At 38.5% G+C, this 18,257-nt stretch overlaps 1 protein-coding gene across 3 annotated transcripts; it reads right to left on the bottom strand.

The window, feature by feature from the left end:
- Window positions 1-235: 235 nt before the first annotated feature.
- Window positions 236-18,257, bottom strand: LOC107200179 (carbonic anhydrase 2). 3 transcript variants are annotated; one of them, XM_015618272.2, is made up of 7 exons: window positions 18,103-18,257; window positions 17,397-17,594; window positions 7,124-7,242; window positions 5,629-5,721; window positions 4,816-4,878; window positions 3,587-3,742; window positions 236-1,037 (listed from the first exon to the last, which is right to left on the bottom strand). In XM_015618272.2, the coding sequence occupies exons 1-7, from the start codon at window positions 18,134-18,136 to the stop codon at window positions 918-920; spliced, it is 783 nt and encodes a 260-aa protein (XP_015473758.1). In that variant the 5' UTR covers window positions 18,137-18,257; the 3' UTR covers window positions 236-917. The 3 variants fall into 3 exon arrangements, with proteins under 3 accessions (XP_015473758.1, XP_015473759.1, XP_015473761.1); XM_015618273.2 differs by lacking the exons at window positions 17,397-17,594; window positions 18,103-18,257 and adding an exon at window positions 16,071-16,112; XM_015618275.2 differs by lacking the exons at window positions 17,397-17,594; window positions 18,103-18,257 and adding an exon at window positions 9,386-9,405.

Below are 18,257 nucleotides of genomic sequence, written 5' to 3'. Positions count from 1 at the left end.
CTGCTATCAGAGAGAAAAGAGTTAGAGAAAATTTCTTAACATATCCATATAGTCTTGCATTCATGTTCAGCGTCACTGAAGCCAATTCCCAATGTATCTATTTAGTAATTATGTTTAATATGCAACCATGTGAACAGATTAGTGACTCCTTACTGGACTTAAAATAACAGCAGGGAAGCAAAAATAGAAGTATATATTTATTAGAGAAGTTATCTAAAATACAATATTATTTTCCTTTTTAAATTAGAACATATATTATTTCAATGAAAAGATATTTTGTATTATTTCTATGGTAATAACAACTTTTAAAGAAAACATTTGATTTAGAACATTTTTAATTAAAAATCCCAACACTACCATTAAGACACAACTAAGGCTGTTGACAGCATGGGTAAAAATGCAAAACAGTCTCAAAAATATTTACGTCAGTTTCTTAAAATCTAAGAAGTCTAGTTCTAAATATTCATTTTGCTTAACTTTCTCAAAATACTTTTTTTCCTAAATTATAGCTAGATTCTGTACTCCTGTGCTTCTTACAAAGCTTCAAGTTATCATTAGTTACGTGTACTATCACACCAGTGGATGAGGTTTCTTAAAATGGCTTATTTTGCTACCACCATATCCTCTCCCAAGTAGCCAACATACTCTTATACCAAAATGTCAGTCGCAGTAATAGTCACCAAAATGCACACAGCCACCCACCCCCTGCCTCCCCCCACCCCACACCTTAAGAACCCTTTCCCATTTGGCCAAGAGCCTTTCACATTTCATTAGCTGGCATTTCAGATGCAGAGCAAAAGAAAGAATGGATCTGGGAGACGAGATGTTGCCTGGGCACACATGGCAAAGTTTGATTTGGGTTTAGCAAAAGGGGCTCCTCACAAACACAGCAATTCCTAACACTCTCAGCACCGAGGTTACTGGAAGGAGGCTCTGACTTCTCTGTTCTTCAAAGGCTGACATGGGCGCCAGTTGTCCACCATATGGCACACGGGCTCATTCTCAGCATTGAAGCAAAGGCCACGGAGTTTGCACATCTGTGGAAAAAGGCACAAATAACCTCAAATGCATCCTCTCATTTCAGAAGGACTTTTTGAAACTACACATCTTGGGCCTGAACCAGAGCACCAACTCAAAGTTTTGCCTCTACTAGTAGTCTAGAGATAGCATCAGCACCCATGTGTCTGCACTTCATCCACACCATTTCCAGCCTTGACATAACTTCTCCTGTCCATAAAATATCCTGGCAAGAACAACTATGAAAGCACAAAAAACAAGGACATAAACACACTTTTTCTGAACTCCATAAGCAAAGAGCTGTTTGTCCTTGATCCAGATATGAATTGAAATCCTTTCAGAGTCCTCTGCAAGTTATACACTTTTGGCTCTTTTTTTTTAAGTCCACTTGAAATAATAACAATTAAAAATGGCTTTACCCTTGGGTCAAAATAAAGCTATTGAATAAATTCAAGTTATCCTAATTTTCAAATGCTGTGAAAGGAGAAAACTGCTTCACATCAATAGGAGCATACTGTATAGTTATGGTACTTGTTCCTAAAGTAAAATTGGTGTTTGCACAATCTGATGTAACAAAAGCACCTTTATGTCTAAGTAAGAATCTCACAGAAAGATTGTGCCAAAATAATAACCCACCCCAAACACAATCTCACACAGACAGGTAGAACTGCTGATGAATATATGTAGGTGGGACACAGGATTTCCTAAAAGTCAGGTTTTCCAACATTCAAGGAAAAATGGCCTCAGCAGTCACCTGTCTCCACTGAAGTTTACCTTCAGGACCAACCAAAACAAAATTCAGAGCTCAACCACTGCCAGAAACTGCTGTGTCACAACAAATGATAGCAGGCTTGCTATACCCTGCTGCTATATCCAGCTACTTTCTAGCTTTGGAAAACCTACCCATCTTAAATCTTGCATCAATACTCTGATATATGGTTTCCTGTTTTGATCAGTACGGGAATGAAAAAGCAGACTGCTACACAGTGTGGAAATAGAGATAGTGATATGGAGGGATGTGTGGGGGTAAGTGGTAACTTTTACCACTTGTAGGTGTTTGGAGTAGGTATAGTAGAAAAAAACACACTAATTTGGTGACTGTGCTCTTGCCTTATGATAAAACCGCATTTTTAAATTTTGGATTATCAACAGCAATAAGAATAGTTTAGAGTAAGTAAATAGTGTCAACTTTAATGCAGTTTACTAATGGCAGTCAATCACTGCTACAGTTATTACTTCCAACAGTTCTTCCTCATCATGTATTCTATCTTTTATTATGTTAAGTTCTACAACAGCTCAGTTGCATTGTCTTTCATATCACATGAACAAACCCCCTAGAAGTAGGTGCAGATTTTTAGTCTGTCATCAATAAAAGATACTTAGGAATTTGAAAGTTAAACTAAAGCTCTTCAGGGCTGTTTTCTATTTATAGGCTCTAGATTCTATTTATATCTCTCAAGCACAGAGATCTGAACCCAAGAATGGAATCTTGCCTGTATGTAATTTAATTAATGGATGGCACAGAAAGCTGGGGCCAAGAGAGATTTATTCTGCACAACCTTCTTCCTACTAGGAAGACTATCCTTCTCAGGCTGGTCAACAGAGTATTTTCTTATGCAGCAGACTTCTGGAATCTGCAAATTTTGCCTCTTCCAAAGAATGGGAGCTTTGTTAGAATCATCACAAATCTGCGTAGGATTTCCCAGTCTGTTCTGTGACAAACAGAACTTGCAAAAAGAGCTCTGTGTCCTGGAAATGCTGGAAAATCAATGGACCAACCACAGCTCTATACTGTGAGATTGTGGATGCAGCATACATGCTCCCCAGGTGCTTTGTAAGCCTGGTCTTTTCAGGGCAAGTGCAGCCAGAGAGGTAATTGCATGTACAGCAAACCTGCTGATGCTCACAATACATGCTAGACTAACTCTGCATGTGCAAATAGTCCTTTCATGCATGCCTCAATTTTCCAGATTTTTACCACATGACAGCTCTAACCATATATCTGGAAAACATCTTGATGATTTCAACTTCCCCCCCACCCCCATCTGTCACCCTGAAAACTCAGCTTCTGAGCTTGCTAACATAGTTTTCTAAGGACTTTCCCAGGACAGTAACTGTAAACATAGATATGTGTGCATTCTTTCTGTTACATGTCTTGTGATGGGCATCTCTCATGGCCAGTGCAGTGAGAAAGTGTTATCCTGACCATCCAATCCCTGGCCATGGTCACAAGCCTATAAATCCTGGGAGGAAAAATAAACCCCCTCTTCTTTTCACCACACCTCGACCTGTGTCCGTGTGATCTATTGATCTTCAGCAGCAACACCCATCTTCCCTCGAGTTTCCAGCTAGAGGACAGACTTACACTCTGCAACAAACTCTACATCCACAGGCAGAAGCAGTTCTGTCAGAAGAGGATTACCACTTCAGATAGATATTTTTTACTTGTGATGCTAGCTAATACCCTGTACAGCTCTACACTAACACTGCCACTTCACAAATCACCTAATGGGCTGAAATGAAGCCACTGGTGTAACACATCTACTGGCACCATTCATTGGAAACCTACCTGCTCAGAGCTCACTGTGATGGGCTCCTTCAGAACGTGCCAGATCACACATTCAAGCAGTGGTGGAGTGGTCAGTGAGCCAGGGTATGTCCAGTAGTCTCTGCATGCAGGAAGGAGTCCAGTGGGGTCAAAATTTGTAAAGGGAGCTTGTTTTCCCTACGATAAAGTAAGCAGATGGGCTGATGTCAGAGAGAGCACATACACACACTGGGATTGCAGTAGTGAAATCTCCTAGGAAAGCTCCATGAAAGGCAGAATAGAAATTGGCATGAAGTATTACATGCCAACTACAGTATATTTTGGATTAAATACTCCCAGCAATATATTTCTTACAAGGTTTTCAAGATATTGCTTGTCATATGAAATGCTGCATTTATGTTCCTTGGTCTTAGAATCATATATATATTATTCTAAGACCAAGAATAATATATTATTCTGTAAGAAATAATACTTGACCTTGCCTGAAAAACAATGAGATTTCAGATGCCACATACACTGATTGCACTGCAAACAGAGAACCTGTGAGACCTGTTGGAGAATCCATTGCAGTAAGCAACAATATTCATTTACCTCAAAGGGAGCTTGATGAGAAAGATGATAGTCTCATTTTTACCTTTCCTGTCCACAATTCTCATTGGTACAGGTCTTTACACAATATGAACTTACCCAATTACTCACTAAGTACTTTTATTTACTCATTACTCAGCACACTTAAATCACACACACACACCACACACAATATTTAAAATGCAGAAAGACTTTTTTCCCCTGAATTATATATCCTGATCAAACTGTTTATTTGAACTCTCTATAGAAACAGCCAAGAGAAGCATGCCCTCTTGGAAAAAGGAAATTTAGACCACAGATGCACAGATGAGGGGAAATGCCTTTTCCATCTGTTACCACTGACTAGAAAGGGCACCTAGTTACGTAGTTTAGATTAGGAAGATGAATTCTATCCTATAGGTTTACATACAGTTAAAAGACAGAGAAATGTAGTCACAAAGATAGGAAATAATCACTGTTTCTAGTACTCCATGCTTTCTACCTCAACTTCATTCAAATCTATTTTGCTTTTAGAATTATAGGAACGCCTGTGCTGATGGCAGGAAAGTTTGTTTTACTTTCCTATATGTAGCAGGCTGGGAAGAAGTAAAAAATCTACTTTCCAAAGAAGATAAGACAGCACAGCTGTGGTGGTATCCATCAGCACAGACAGCAAGTATTACCTTGGTTTGAATGGAGCTCAGAGCATCCACAACCTTCTGCATCTCAGGCTTGGCATTTCCCACCTGTAACACAAACCATATGAAAATAAAAATCATCATTCTCATGACACCTTTAGTTTTCTGTTACAGTTCTCAAGGGAACTCTTTTCTAGCTGCATTTCATTTTGTAATAGGAATGTTACAGCATAAGTGACTAGAACAGTCTCTGTAAAATCATGCCAGTTGACAGTGAGCATAAACGGGTCAGCCAAGGACATTGGACATAATAAAGCTATTTTCATTTAAAGTATGTGGATTTATTTTTGGACCTAAGCTGCTCTTCTTTTATGGAAGTCACCCTCCTAATAAAATAGTCACCCTCAGTGAGGCCAGGATGGAGTACTACGTACTGCTGGAGCAGACACCTCCTCCAGCCACTGTGTTCAACTAACACAAAACACTCTGCCATTTAACAATACCAAGAAAAGGAAAATAGGTGTTATTTAGGCTGGTCACACTGCAGATTCATGCACACAACTTGGTCAGTTATGCACATCACCATTCACTGGTGAGAGTTATGGTAGCATCACTGTCTCGATGAAGGGAAGAATGCTGCTATACAGGGCTGCCACAGTGATGGATGACAGTCACTCCATGGCCAGTTTACAACTTTTATAGATAAAGGGAGGCCAGAATTTGGAACACCACCTAATTTGCTATGGATTTGGGCAGTATAGCACAATGCAGCCTTATTCTCTATTTTCTGTTCTTAGGTTCCCTCCCTCCTGCAACACAATCAATGCACCGGACAAAATATAAAAAAGTTTAACAAACCTTCATGAAGATGCCCACCACAGCTAAACCATCAGGATGCTTCACAGCTTCAGCAAATTTGCCATATTTTACATTCCAGTGAACAATATGGAGCTAAGAGCAAGAAAACAAAGAAGCACTGTGAAGATGATATTTCATCCAGAATACTTCACAAATGAAGATGCAGGGAAGTAATTTATTAAGAGCAAGATGGTGTTTTACTGCTGAGGTTTGAAAGCTTTTGTGTACAGTTAAGAATTTGTTGAATTATTTATCTACTTGAAAGTTTCATTTATTCAAAGAGATTTCTATAATGTATTTTATTTTGCTCCTCACTCCTATTCCCTGGTGAGTTTCAAAGGCAAGCTGTGGCTGTATCATTCTGCTTTTCATGTGGTAAAACTTATCTTCAGCATAAGTTTTTCTCACATACAGCTTGCAAGATTTCAACATATTATTTTAATGCTATATATCCTGGAGTTCTTACCACAGATATACATTGCCAGTGTCAGAAGAAGACACATTAACTACAGATTTGACTTACAATTTTAAAGTTTTTAAAAAAATCAGTCATTTCCTTTTCTGGAAAGACGTGGAAAATAGTATGAAAGGAAGGTCACGTTAGCCAGGATGCTACTTTCTTTTTAATTTCCAAGTTATTTTTAATTTTTTTTTTTTATTTCTAATTTAATTCATCAGGCTGTTTCCCCACACCTGCAAGTCAAGTTGAACAAGTAATTATGGTACTGTGAAAGACAGAAGGCAATTGAAAGTTTCTCTGATAAGATAAAAGCTACTTCCCCCATGAAAAGGCACCAGAGCAAATCAATTTGCGGGGCAATTTCTTTTATCTGTCAACACAAATCACAAGTATGTTCCACAAATGTGTATTTATAGATATGTTTTATAAGTCAGTCACAGAAACCAGTAGATTTCTAAACAGGGGACAACAAAAGGTGGGATTCAAAGCACTAAAGTTGCTCAGTTTCTGTGTCAGACTAATATGGAGTCTTAAGTGGTCTGAGGGACATCTGGCATCTTAGGGGTACCACAAAGAGTGCCACCTGTAAGATTGCACTTTACTGTCTGCCCACTTCACAGCTCCCCTTGATTCTTTGCTACCAAAATATGAAAGTATCTGCCCAAAATTATTCTGCTCCATTTATAAATCCCTCTGGTGTTAAAAATTGAAACTAGGAAAAGAGGATGTGCATGTACAGACACACTACAATTCTCTTTCCTCATAATTTCCAAAAGTCACTGAGAAAGCAGGGAAAATAACAGGTATTATTAATGTGGGGTTTTCAGTTTCTCTTTGACTTGAAGTAGCTGAGAAAAATGACAAATCTAATCTCCTGCTCTTGCAAGGACTACGTTCTTAGGCAGCATCATACCAAAACTGTCTATGGTAACTTTCTCCTGTGAAGATCTGTAGTGAAATTGCTACTGTGGTGAAATACTTAAAAACATCCCCTCGTTATACAAAGAAGACTGCACAAAGTAAAGCATGTCCTACCTCTGCCTCATACTTCACACCATCCACAGTGTGCTCAGATCCCTGGCCATCACAGGATCCCCAGTGAATGTGAAACTGCACCAGCCTATAAACTCCATCCAGCGCTCCTCCTTGCAGCACTGCAAAGAAAAGAACCTTTATTTAGCAACTCACGAACTTCTGTTATCAAGTTTCCCTTTGAACTGAAACAGCTATCTCAAGTCTTTTACATGATTTACAGTTCACTGCATGCTGCCATGCTACTCCAGATCATCCTCAATGGTACATTACTGCAATACACCAGAATCGATAATAAATGCATAAAAACATAAGTGACTTTACAGTGAGCATCTCATCAGCAATTTAACAGGCATGCTAGTGTTACAAGTGATGAGGGAAGATGTAACTTTTCTGTCACCAAACAGATTAAAAAAGCCTTTTGTAAGAGGCCCACATAGAATCATTCTAAGGAAGTACATTTAAAGACTGCATCATCTTCCTTGTACTAGTGTACTCTGTCCTTTCATTTTAAACACTTCATCCATTTAGGCCTTAATCCTGCAAATCCTGTGGCAGATTGGATTGAGTAAAATGTCTGTGGTTCCAATTTAAACCTGAACACCTGTTAGCCATGGGTTAGCTTTGTTGCAGCAAGGTAAAGCACTAGGCATAGGACAAGACAGTGCAGAGATGTGAATTCAAATCTCTTGTCCTTCCCACTGTGGTAAAAATGTCAATGCCTACACAGACAGATTTTTTTACAACATGGATTGGACACAAATTGTTTATTTATGCTCTCCATTATCTGGCACTAGTGCTATGGGACTGCTCTAGTGAAGTTTGCAGCCACACTTTGAATTATACAAGAGCAAGCTCCCTTATTCTGCTTGTTAGTTTTACCCTTCCACTCCAGCTGTGACCAATCACCATTATGATATGCAGGATCAAGGCTAGCACTGCAAAATGCTCAGGGCATAGACAATGTCTCCTCCAGTGCAGCATAAAGCACAGAATAATAACAAATAGTTCTATTAAATAGAACTATTTATCTAAGTTTTCAGAGCAAGGTCTCACACCAGTTTATGATTTGGTTGGGGATTTTTTCCTTTTTTCTCCCCAAGCATCTCAAATCCAAATTCACAATTAAATCTTTAAACTGTTACGATTTAAAAATTTAAAAAGAAAAAGTAATTTGAAGTGTCAGATATTTTAAGAGACCAATTTCTCTCTATAAATATATATATATAGGAAAGTGACAGAAGAGTGTTGACATCAGATATTACATGTAAGTGTGCTCTGTGTATGTGCTACAAAATGATTCTGTGGAGTAAAGTCATCAATTAGTCTAGACACTAGCACAATACGTGCATATGTGAAAACATACATCAAATGCTGATTGGAAAAGGTGGCTGCATGTTCAGGTTTGAAAAAGTCCCATTATATACAAGCATGGACAACACCAGCCATGGATATAAACAATAAGGTGAAAAGGATTTCACTAAAAAATTGCAATACGTGAAAATGAAGTAAGATTTCTTAAAAATGCATTAGTTTCCACCAGTGTGCCCTATGCATGCAAAATTTGGGTTCAAAATGGACCAATCTAGCATTTGCCTAGGGCTCCTTTGGATAAATATATTTAGAAGTCTCCCAAAACGTATTTTTATTTGAAAAACACAAATAGATGTTCCACTGCAATGCATGTAATTTCCAATACTGTAGCCAGACCAGGACTTGTCCTACCTATTTCTAAGCTATGTGATGCAAAGAAGAATGGCTACTTAAAGTAATCAAATAGGAACATATCTTCTTATACTTTTACATTTCTGCATGTGCTAGTTACCAAGAAGCATAAATGTTTCGAGCACAGGACTACAAATCTGAGTACTTTTTTCAGAAGAGCAGCTGTAAAAAGGCATTAGTTCCTTCTGAAAATGAAGCAACTGGTTGCTGTGTCTTTACAGATGCAAAATCATTTAATGCATACAATATCACGTTTCATTTTACAATGATGGCATGGAGTTGAAATGTTTCAGTTCCTTTGGCTTATGGTCTTGCTGGTCATTGCAGGTACAAATGGACTGAGGTTCCACCACTCCTTGACTTCAGAAAGCACTAGCACAGCACAGGTTAATCTGCCATTATTAATCAATGGAAAGCATGCTGAAAAGCAGAACCATGCAATGTTCTTCAGTTCATTTGCAGTGTTATTTCTCTACACAAAGTTTGCTATAGTCTGAAAACCCCAAAATACGCAGAAAAACCTCTGCAGTTTTTGCTTACTTTTCTCATTCTGTGGTTCTCAAATCCAGCACTAGCTTATTTTGACTCACAGCAGAGCATTAAAGAAAGTAATAATTAGATTAGTGTTAATGAATACAAATTCAGCAGGCTTAATTACAGAATGGCCCTCTTGTTCTAGCCTACATTAGGCAGTTATTTTATTTTTAATATTTCTCAGCCTTTCAAAGAAATAAAAACTAAACTTAAAAGGCAAAGTAGGAATGATAGAACTGCTTTTTTCTTCAGAACAAGCTTTTTAAACCATGAATAAATGCTACCAGCTTTTCCAATATAAAAGTTCACAGAGAATCAGAAGAACATTCATACCAGCAACTTCCCTGTCTTTGTTCCATGTGACAGGAATACCAACTCCAGGCTATGTTCAAAAGAAGTCTAACCTTTCCATCCCTTTTTTAAAAAAGAATGGGAAAGTTCTGATCCATATTTGAGCATTTCATCAATAGCTCCCTTACTTTTGAAATCAGTATTAGTGAAAACCATCCTGAAAATATATATGTAGCTGTGATCCCTTCTGTTTTATAGCACAACTTCAGATGCAACGCTGTCTGAAGACAGCACAAGATGTGCTGAAAAAACCATTCTTTTCTTACACGTTCCACCTACTCAAGACAGTTTACATCATAAACTGGTCTTGTGTTACAGCCCAAGAGGTGACAGTTTGACACTGCCCTTTCTTCTTTTCACTATTAGATACTCATTAAATAAAGTTGGAGCTACTTTCCTTAGATTAAGAAATGGTAATGGTTTTCCATTACCATACTATCTTCTACCCTTTACTGGAAAAGTTACTAGTAACATCCAGCAATTATATTTCACTGTTAAATGATCTCGTAACATGGTCTAAATTAAGTGAACACAAGTATTAGCAGCACTAATTTGGGAGGTCAAATAACCACACAAGCTCTTCCATTTATGTGACTTACACCAACTGTGGGATTTCTTGGATACAGAACATGAAGTTGATTTCACTCCATTACACTTCCCTGGGATTTTTGAAAACACACAAAAATCAAAGGGTGTTTTGCTGCATCTGGTACAGCTGCTTACTGAGGCTACACACCTTCACTGTTCTACTTAAAGGCAAGCTGGAGAGCAGTTATCCTTCCAGTGTAAACCAGAACAACCTTGTAAAAAAATACTGTGGATCACTTCATACCTGTTTTTCAGAAAGTGGAAGAATCCACATCTAAATTTTTGCAGGAATACTGTGGGAATTACTATTATTTAGTTAACTCATATGGAATATTCTCTCTATACAGAGTCTTCTGACTAATAAGTCTCATCAAGACAATAAACATGTTGAAGGATTAATCAAAATGGAGGAACTACAAGACTGTTTAATGAGTTAGACTGAATTCCTTCCTGTCATATACATTAGTGCAACAAGAAAAAACACTACTGTAAAATTTGTTTATCTGAGAAAATGCAGAATGAGAAAATATTCTATAAATGACAATCACTGACTACAAAGCTCCTTCCAGTAGCTAAAATAATGGTAAATGTCCAGAAGCTCCAAACTTCAAGAATTAATTCTAATTGAGATTCCTCCAAACAAAATCCCAGCAGCAGGCCATTTCAAGCATCTGTCTTTGAGAACAGACCTCTCATACACACAAGGCTTTAACACAAAGAAAACTATGATTTTGTATTTTATGTGACATGTAAATAACATTTTAAGTATGTTTACATAAACATATTCAGAATACATATATTAGTGTTAATATTTGGTAAGCTTTTGTGTATACAGACATCCCTACAATGGAAAACAGGACCTGAAGAGACAAAGCAGATGGAGCATTACTTGAGGCAAGAGAAAAACCTACTTGAGCACCATGTACTATTAATGACATGAAAAAGGCTCTTATGAGGATGCTCAGGAATTAGCCTTGTGTTCTGATGCAAGGATGGGCTTCCCATCTGACAAACTAGAGTTCGGTTAGGGTGAGCTGTCACTTCTGTGAAACCTGGAGTACAGAGAGTCACATTTTTTGGGGTATTTCCATCTTTACATTATCTCTTTCAGACACTCATCCAAGTACAGCATATCATGCAACCAACAAGAGCAAGACAGTATCGAAGCACCTGACTGTAGGGCTCATATTTCCAAAAAATATCTGTAATGGGTTTCACTATGAGAAAAAAAAAATGGTATATCATAAGAAAAAAAAAACAAAACAAACCTACTGCTGACCTTGCTAGGAATTTGGCCTGATAAGGCTACAAGGATGTTCCACAGAGACAGACCAGAATGAAACAGCTGCCAAAACACAGCAAGTCTGAAGACGTGTGTATCTGCAGCAGGTCAGTGGTTCCAATTCACCTCAGCTGAACTATTTCATCCAGACTGGGCAGCAGCCAGGAAGACTCTGACCTGCTTCAAGATACAAAGTCATTTAGGTTCTTAACATTCTTTCAAGTCCCTGAGACTGGTAGAGCTTATTTCTCATGTAGTCCCTTAAATTCTTTAAGAATCATAAGATGCTGTAGTGAATCTCTGACCAGCCTTCAACCCTCACATTTCACACTATATAGTCTGACAACAACTTTAAGAACCAAGATGGAAGCATTAAAATTCTCTCGCACACATCAACTGATTTAATTTCTAATTGTAGTATTAAAATACTAATCCAGTGGCTGCTTACTGTACTGAAAATTGTGTATTGGACAGTGTTCATACTACCCTGAGACCTAATGAAGGACTAACAAATTCAAGGTGTGAGCATTATCTCTAAGTATGCAGCAGTCCCCCATGCCTGTAAGTAAATAAACAAACTATCAGCTGGGACGAGTGGTAATCGTGACATCTGGCACACAGCTTCATTACATCTTAAAAATAAACTTTTCCAAATGGCCCCAGCTGATAACAGCTGACTATCTTCTCCTGGTTTTACATTAAAAGCACCTCCAGTGGAAGGATTAGCAAAAAGGAAGTTTCCATGGTTGTTAAATGCACAATCCAGGTCAAATTTCTGCTCAGAAATTGCATGTTAACATTAAAAAAACAACCTCAAACAAAAAAAACCCCACCAGCAAACCAACCCCATCCCAGTGTAAATCAAGAAGGGCAGTTTTCTGTAAAGAAATGAAGACCTGAAACATGCAGGACTAATCTCATGCCCTCTCATCTTCCTTTCCAATTCCTGGAAGTACTGGAGCTATTCAAGTCACTTGTTTATACAGACTTTGCAGCTTCTGGTGATCCCAGTTCACAGGAAAAATGACTTAAAAGATCACATGACCTTGAAACCTCTGACTTTTTAGCCAAGCCATGCGCAACATTACTTGTGACATAAGGAGGTGTCTGAATACAGTCCTCTAAACCTATAATCAATAAGTTCTCCGATTTCTGATTCCAAAGGATCAACACATTCATCACTCAAGCTATAGTGCACTCTGGACCTTCAATCCATAACCCTATACTGATGACATGCAATATTATTCTAGCATGGCTAATATTATATCTTTAGATCTGGGAAGCCTAAAAATAGACCAGTAGCAGTGACATTGATTAAGAGTTGAGCCTTAAAGACAGCAGACCTACATGTTTCTTCTTCATTTACCAGCTGAGGTGGAAGTGTAGAAGAGCAACAGTGGCACTATTTTCAAAGCAACACACTGCCAACTGAGCAGTGCTAATGTGCTGGCTCCTCAATAACCACTGTAACAAAATAGATTAGTTTATTTACAGTGAGTCATAATTCAAGACAGATTAAGTGTATGCATTAATATTTACAATTACAGAAAGAAACAGATAATATATTAGATTACAACTACTGAAAGACTCTCAAGGGGATCCAGCATCAAGGCGAATACAGTGTTTTCATTTTCAAGGTCTTCTCATAATTTTTAAGTTCTGCTCTGACTTAATATTTGCAAAAGTGTCAGATTTACTTGGGACACTGACTTGAATTTCAATACTCTTGCTCAGCAGCAAGGAGAAGGATACAATTAAGAGACTTACCCACAAGCATAAATTACCAGCACATTTTGTAAAGTCTCTAGAGTTTTACACTATAGTTGCAATTCACTTCTGTCAGGATCTACAGCTAAAATATGGTATTTTAATATTCTTGTTATAGAATAAATTCATGGCTGATTGACTTGTTTCCTTTGTAAGCTCATCACACACTTGATCAGAAAATACAGAATATTTAGTTTACTGTTGTGAACATGTCCCACCTGAATTTCAGAATTTAGATAAATTCTCAAACTTTTTACTGGGAAAACTGACACAGAGAACACACTTCATGTATGTTACAAAATCCTTCAGGCTCTTGAGGGGTTTTTAAGCAGACCCATGTCCTGTGGTTTCATGGCTCTGAGAAGTCACTGTTTTCTTTTTTAAAGTGAAGGAAACGATACTCAAGTCCTTTCAAAAGATTAGAATATGCAGTGTTTAATATGATAAAAGAAGCACCCTTAATGACACTCCTTTTCTGTAAAATTCCTGGGTTACAGTAACACACCTTATTTTAAGAATTATCATCACCACTTGCTTCAGACATGTAAGGTCTGGTTCCACCACAAGAGTGGATAAATCTGAATTCAATATTGCTAGTTATACTTTTATCATAATGACTTTTTGATGTCAAAATGAAGAAAAAATTCTTAGAATTAAAGAATTTTAAAGATGAATGTCTAAAAATACTTAATGTTCCATACTATTAAAAGACAGTGGACATGAAAATTAAGAAAGCTACTGCAAGAACTGAAGGCAAAGACTAAGTAACAACTGAATGGGGAAGTTCACAGTTGATTTTCTACATACAAACCCAAGAAAGCATTCCAAAAGGCTCCAAGGATACAAAATAGAAAATACTATTTCATGGAAGGGAAAGCCATGGAATTTTTCCAGACAAAAAACGTTAATTACTGTGTCAAAGTTGGCCTGTAAATATCCTTTCCATACACCACTTCTACCTATTTGCAACTGCAAAATATGAAGGGGATTCACTTTGGGAATTAACAGAACCTTTGGGAGTATATTTTGGAGTGTAACAGCTGTCACACAACCCAAGACAGTTGCTACAGGAACTGAAATGAAAGATTTGGAGGTAATTGCTTAGGGAGAGCATTTTCCTAACCATTATTAGTAGCATCTAGGCATACCTAAAAAAAATTATCATGAAAGCAAAACAAACGTTCTAAAGCTATTACAAAAAATAAATACAATTTCTCTGTTAGAAATTCATTGTATGATAAAAATGTATAGAACATAAGCATAATTACAATCTGAATCAAAAGTTATGTCTTTAAAGCTCCACAGATTAATATAAAGAAATCTTCTGAAAGCAAAGAAGAAAACATTTTCTTCTGTGCAGTTACATTAGTCACAAAAATTGCAAAAGGTTATTTTTGTTGAAAAAGCTGAACTTTTATTTTATTTTCTTACTCAAAGTAATACAGATATAATTTTAAGGAATCCCAGCTTTAATTTTTGTTTTTCACAGACATGGGCAGAAGCTCCATAGACTTTCCTGATGCATACATGTAACAAATATACATTCTGCAGGAAAAATTTTGATTAGTCTTATATCTACTTGCTCTCAATTGTGATCTACATTATCTGCATTACATATTTTCTGAATCAAAGAAATAAGTAACAGGTTCCTTCAGAGAGATTCATCCAAACATGCATTTTAGCTTTCTTACCTATTTTTATTATGCTATTACTACCTGTTTGGGGTTTTTGTTGGTTTTTTTTTTTTGCAAGAACTCATTTTGTATACTTGGAAGAGCAGAAGTGATCAAATACACATTAAGACTAGAACTGCCGTTCAGTTTGCTTCAGTGTCATTAGTTATGAGACTGACAGTTCTTAATGAAATAGATCTACTTTGCGTGCAGTTACTCATCTTGAGGATTACTCACAAACAATGATCTTATTACTTCATTTTGCACCTACTACTACAGATAATTCATTACCACATATGGGACAGCTCACAGAAACAAGCAATACAGGCTGTGGGAAGTATTTACAGGATATTATTCCATTGTCTTCTGTAACACATACCAGCACATCACATAACCTCACATAGCTTCTCCCTGTGATTGTTGTGTGATGTCTAACCAAGAACTGGGTATGCTGAATCAAATTCAGAATCAAGTAGATGCAAGTCAAAGACAGCTCTATTTCGTGTAAGGAAAGTAGGTTACCTAGTTAACCGCATACAAATGAAGCCATTAAGTGTGCTGCCAGGTAGATTCTATGCACTGTAAATTTCAGTAGGAAGTCTAGTAGTGAATGATCCTCCCTTACCTAGCTTCACAGAAATCCGTTTAGTGGTTTTTGTTTCTAAAGAATAATAATTTTTTTATTCACTAATAGAGATACTGAGAATATTTCTACTTGCATCTCCTATCCTCCCACTCTGAAAGCTGTGTCACTGCATATTTGTCAAAGGATCCCTGTCACAGATGTTCTGGTTCTGCACTGACTTCTCACAAAAGCATTCTTCCTACAGACATTTCTTTAAATTATTTTATGTTACTGCCATTTTTTCCTTACCACCTGATTTTCACAGTTCTTTCCAGACTTGGGTAGACACAAAGTGAACACAATAGTTTTTCACACTGTGGAGACCTAAACTCGATTCCTTTGGGCTCAATGACAGCAGGATGGCAGCAAGAGCAGACTTGCACGTATCTGGTTAGAAAAGAATACCTTTTTCTGTACTCTGGATCATTTACCACATTCTCCATGGCACTGTAAAATTGAACACAATGCAGCTCCTTTAGCTTCCCAGTGTTTCAGAAAAACAAACAGGTCAGAATACCTTTTTCTTCTTTTTAAAGCCGTATAGATATTAACACTGATGCTTTTTATAAAGTATATATGGACCTATATGTATTTATACAACTGTTAACAGTTATATCTGTCCACTTAATATTGTTCAGCACAAAGAGTATAGTTAAAATACAAAGTCAAATTCTTGGAGCACTGCTGAATGTCTGTTATGCTGAGAGTCTGTTATCTTGCTGTATTACATTAATTACAAAAACCTAGTATTAGCAGGCACAGATCATTTGGTTTCAGCACCATTCCCTAAATGACATGGCCAACAAAACACTTAGGAAAAACAGGACACTTGCTCAAGCAAGTTAAATCTGGCAGTGTCTAGAGAAGACAGTGACTTACAACAGGATTGTTTTTGTTGTCCAAATTAAAAATAAAGGCACATTCATTGTGGGTGGGTGATGTCTACAAACGCAGCCAAATGAAAAACTACAATCAAAGCCAACATTCAGAACCCTTGCTGCAAGGACAGTTTGGATTCAGTCTGCCCATCAGAAAGGCCATTCCCTTCCGTAAGGATTACTAAGGGTTTGCAGGATTCAGTGCTTAATTTCACCACAGAGCACACTGAGCAGCAAGACACTGTGGACCGACTGCCTGCTAGCAAACTTTGTAGAAATGTGTCAGATACTTAATCTAGAGAGCCCAGAGCATAAAGAAATACCAGGGATAATGCTTTTTTGAATTACAAAAGAACAAAGAGGTATTTTCTAATCATTCCTGTTTCTGTACTAACCTGGGAGCATACTGGCTTCAGAAATATGAAATAATATTTTGATAACCAAAGAAACTATTTCTGAACTATTTCCATTTCAAGTTGTTAACTGTAATTCTTCGCTATTCTAAGGCCATTTTTTTCTTACAATATACTTTGCCTCTTCTTTTAACTATTCGATCAGTAGCTTATGATAAACTATGCCGGAAATTATTCCTGTCAAATACTTTTATATTTCTTTCTTTCCACAGCCAAGCCCTTACCCAGAGCCTTCTGATTTATACAAAAATAAACCAATTCACTGCACTCGAGTTTAGCTGGGATCCAAGTTTCCTGTTTGCTGAACACCTCACAGAAACCAGAACATTTTGGTATGTTTGCATCCTTAAAAAACCCTTTTGGATTTACTATGCACTTTAGTAGGAGTGTTAGTAGCAATTTCTCCCATTCCCCTCCTGCACACGAAGATGAGGTCTTACCTGACTTGTCAGAAGAATCATCAAACTCCACGTTGAAGGAGTGCCCGTTGTTGACGATGTTTCTGGCCGTGCTGGCATCATAACTGAAGCTAAGAGGCTTCAGAGAGGAGTCGTACTTGACGGACTTGCGGCAGATGTCAATTGGGGACTGGCGCTCTCCATTGGCGATGGGAAAGTGCTCATGCCAGTGAGCTGGTCCTGCAAGACAGCGGAAATCGACTCAGTGGGAAAAGACACAAAGTTCGGGGGATATAAGCGATAGCCCTCCTTCTGGAAATACGGACGTTCGAACACCAGCATCAGCCTTTAACTGCGTACCACTTGTGTGGGCTGGCGGCAGCGGGCAGCAAAGGCGAGCGGAGGTCCCACCTGGGCACCGAGGCACCCGGCAGCCCCACGGCCTCGGCGGCTGAGGCGAGGGTCGTACCGGGGAGTCCTCGGGACCACCCCGTCCTGTGGAGTAGCGCCCGTCGCTCCCTTCCCGAAGTACAGGAATGTCAGCGGCGAAGCAGGAGATGCTCCGGCACATCGTGCGGAGCGCCGGACAGGCTGCCCGGGCGCAGGTGCATTTCAAGGTTACGAGAAAAAAAGCGCCGCCGAGCTCATTGCCGCTCCGGGCAAGGGTTCCGCGGGGCAGCAGCGGGCACGTCCCGGGCGCGGTTCCCGGGGAGCTGCCGGCAGGTGTCCTGCACCGCCGGGCACTCACCGTCGTGGCTGCCGTATCCCCAGTGGTGGGACATGGTGCACAGCCCTGCTCTGCCGGTGGAGGATGTCACAGCGCCGTGGCCCCAGCACGCTCTCAGGGGCTTTTATAGGCTCCCGCCAACTCCATGCCCTTCTCTGCGGCCGGAGGAGGGGTGG

This window comes from Parus major, chromosome 2 (genome assembly GCF_001522545.3).
Source record: "Parus major isolate Abel chromosome 2, Parus_major1.1, whole genome shotgun sequence".
Taxonomy (NCBI): domain Eukaryota; kingdom Metazoa; phylum Chordata; class Aves; order Passeriformes; family Paridae; genus Parus; species Parus major.
This window is presented reverse-complemented; position numbering and strand designations above follow the sequence as displayed.

What these genes read in the sequence shown, in the direction of transcription:
- LOC107200179 (XM_015618272.2), bottom strand. Translation starts at nt 18,136, where the DNA reads ATGTCCCACCACTGGGGATACGGCAGCCACGACG. An exon ending in GTGTGAAGTATGAGGCAGAG is followed by an intron (nt 5,722 to 7,123) that starts GTAGGACATGCT and finishes TCTTGCTCTTAG; the next exon opens with CTCCATATTGTTCACTGGAA. An exon ending in TCACAGTGAGCTCTGAGCAG is followed by an intron (nt 1,038 to 3,586) that starts GTAGGTTTCCAA and finishes CTTTTTCCACAG; the next exon opens with ATGTGCAAACTCCGTGGCCT.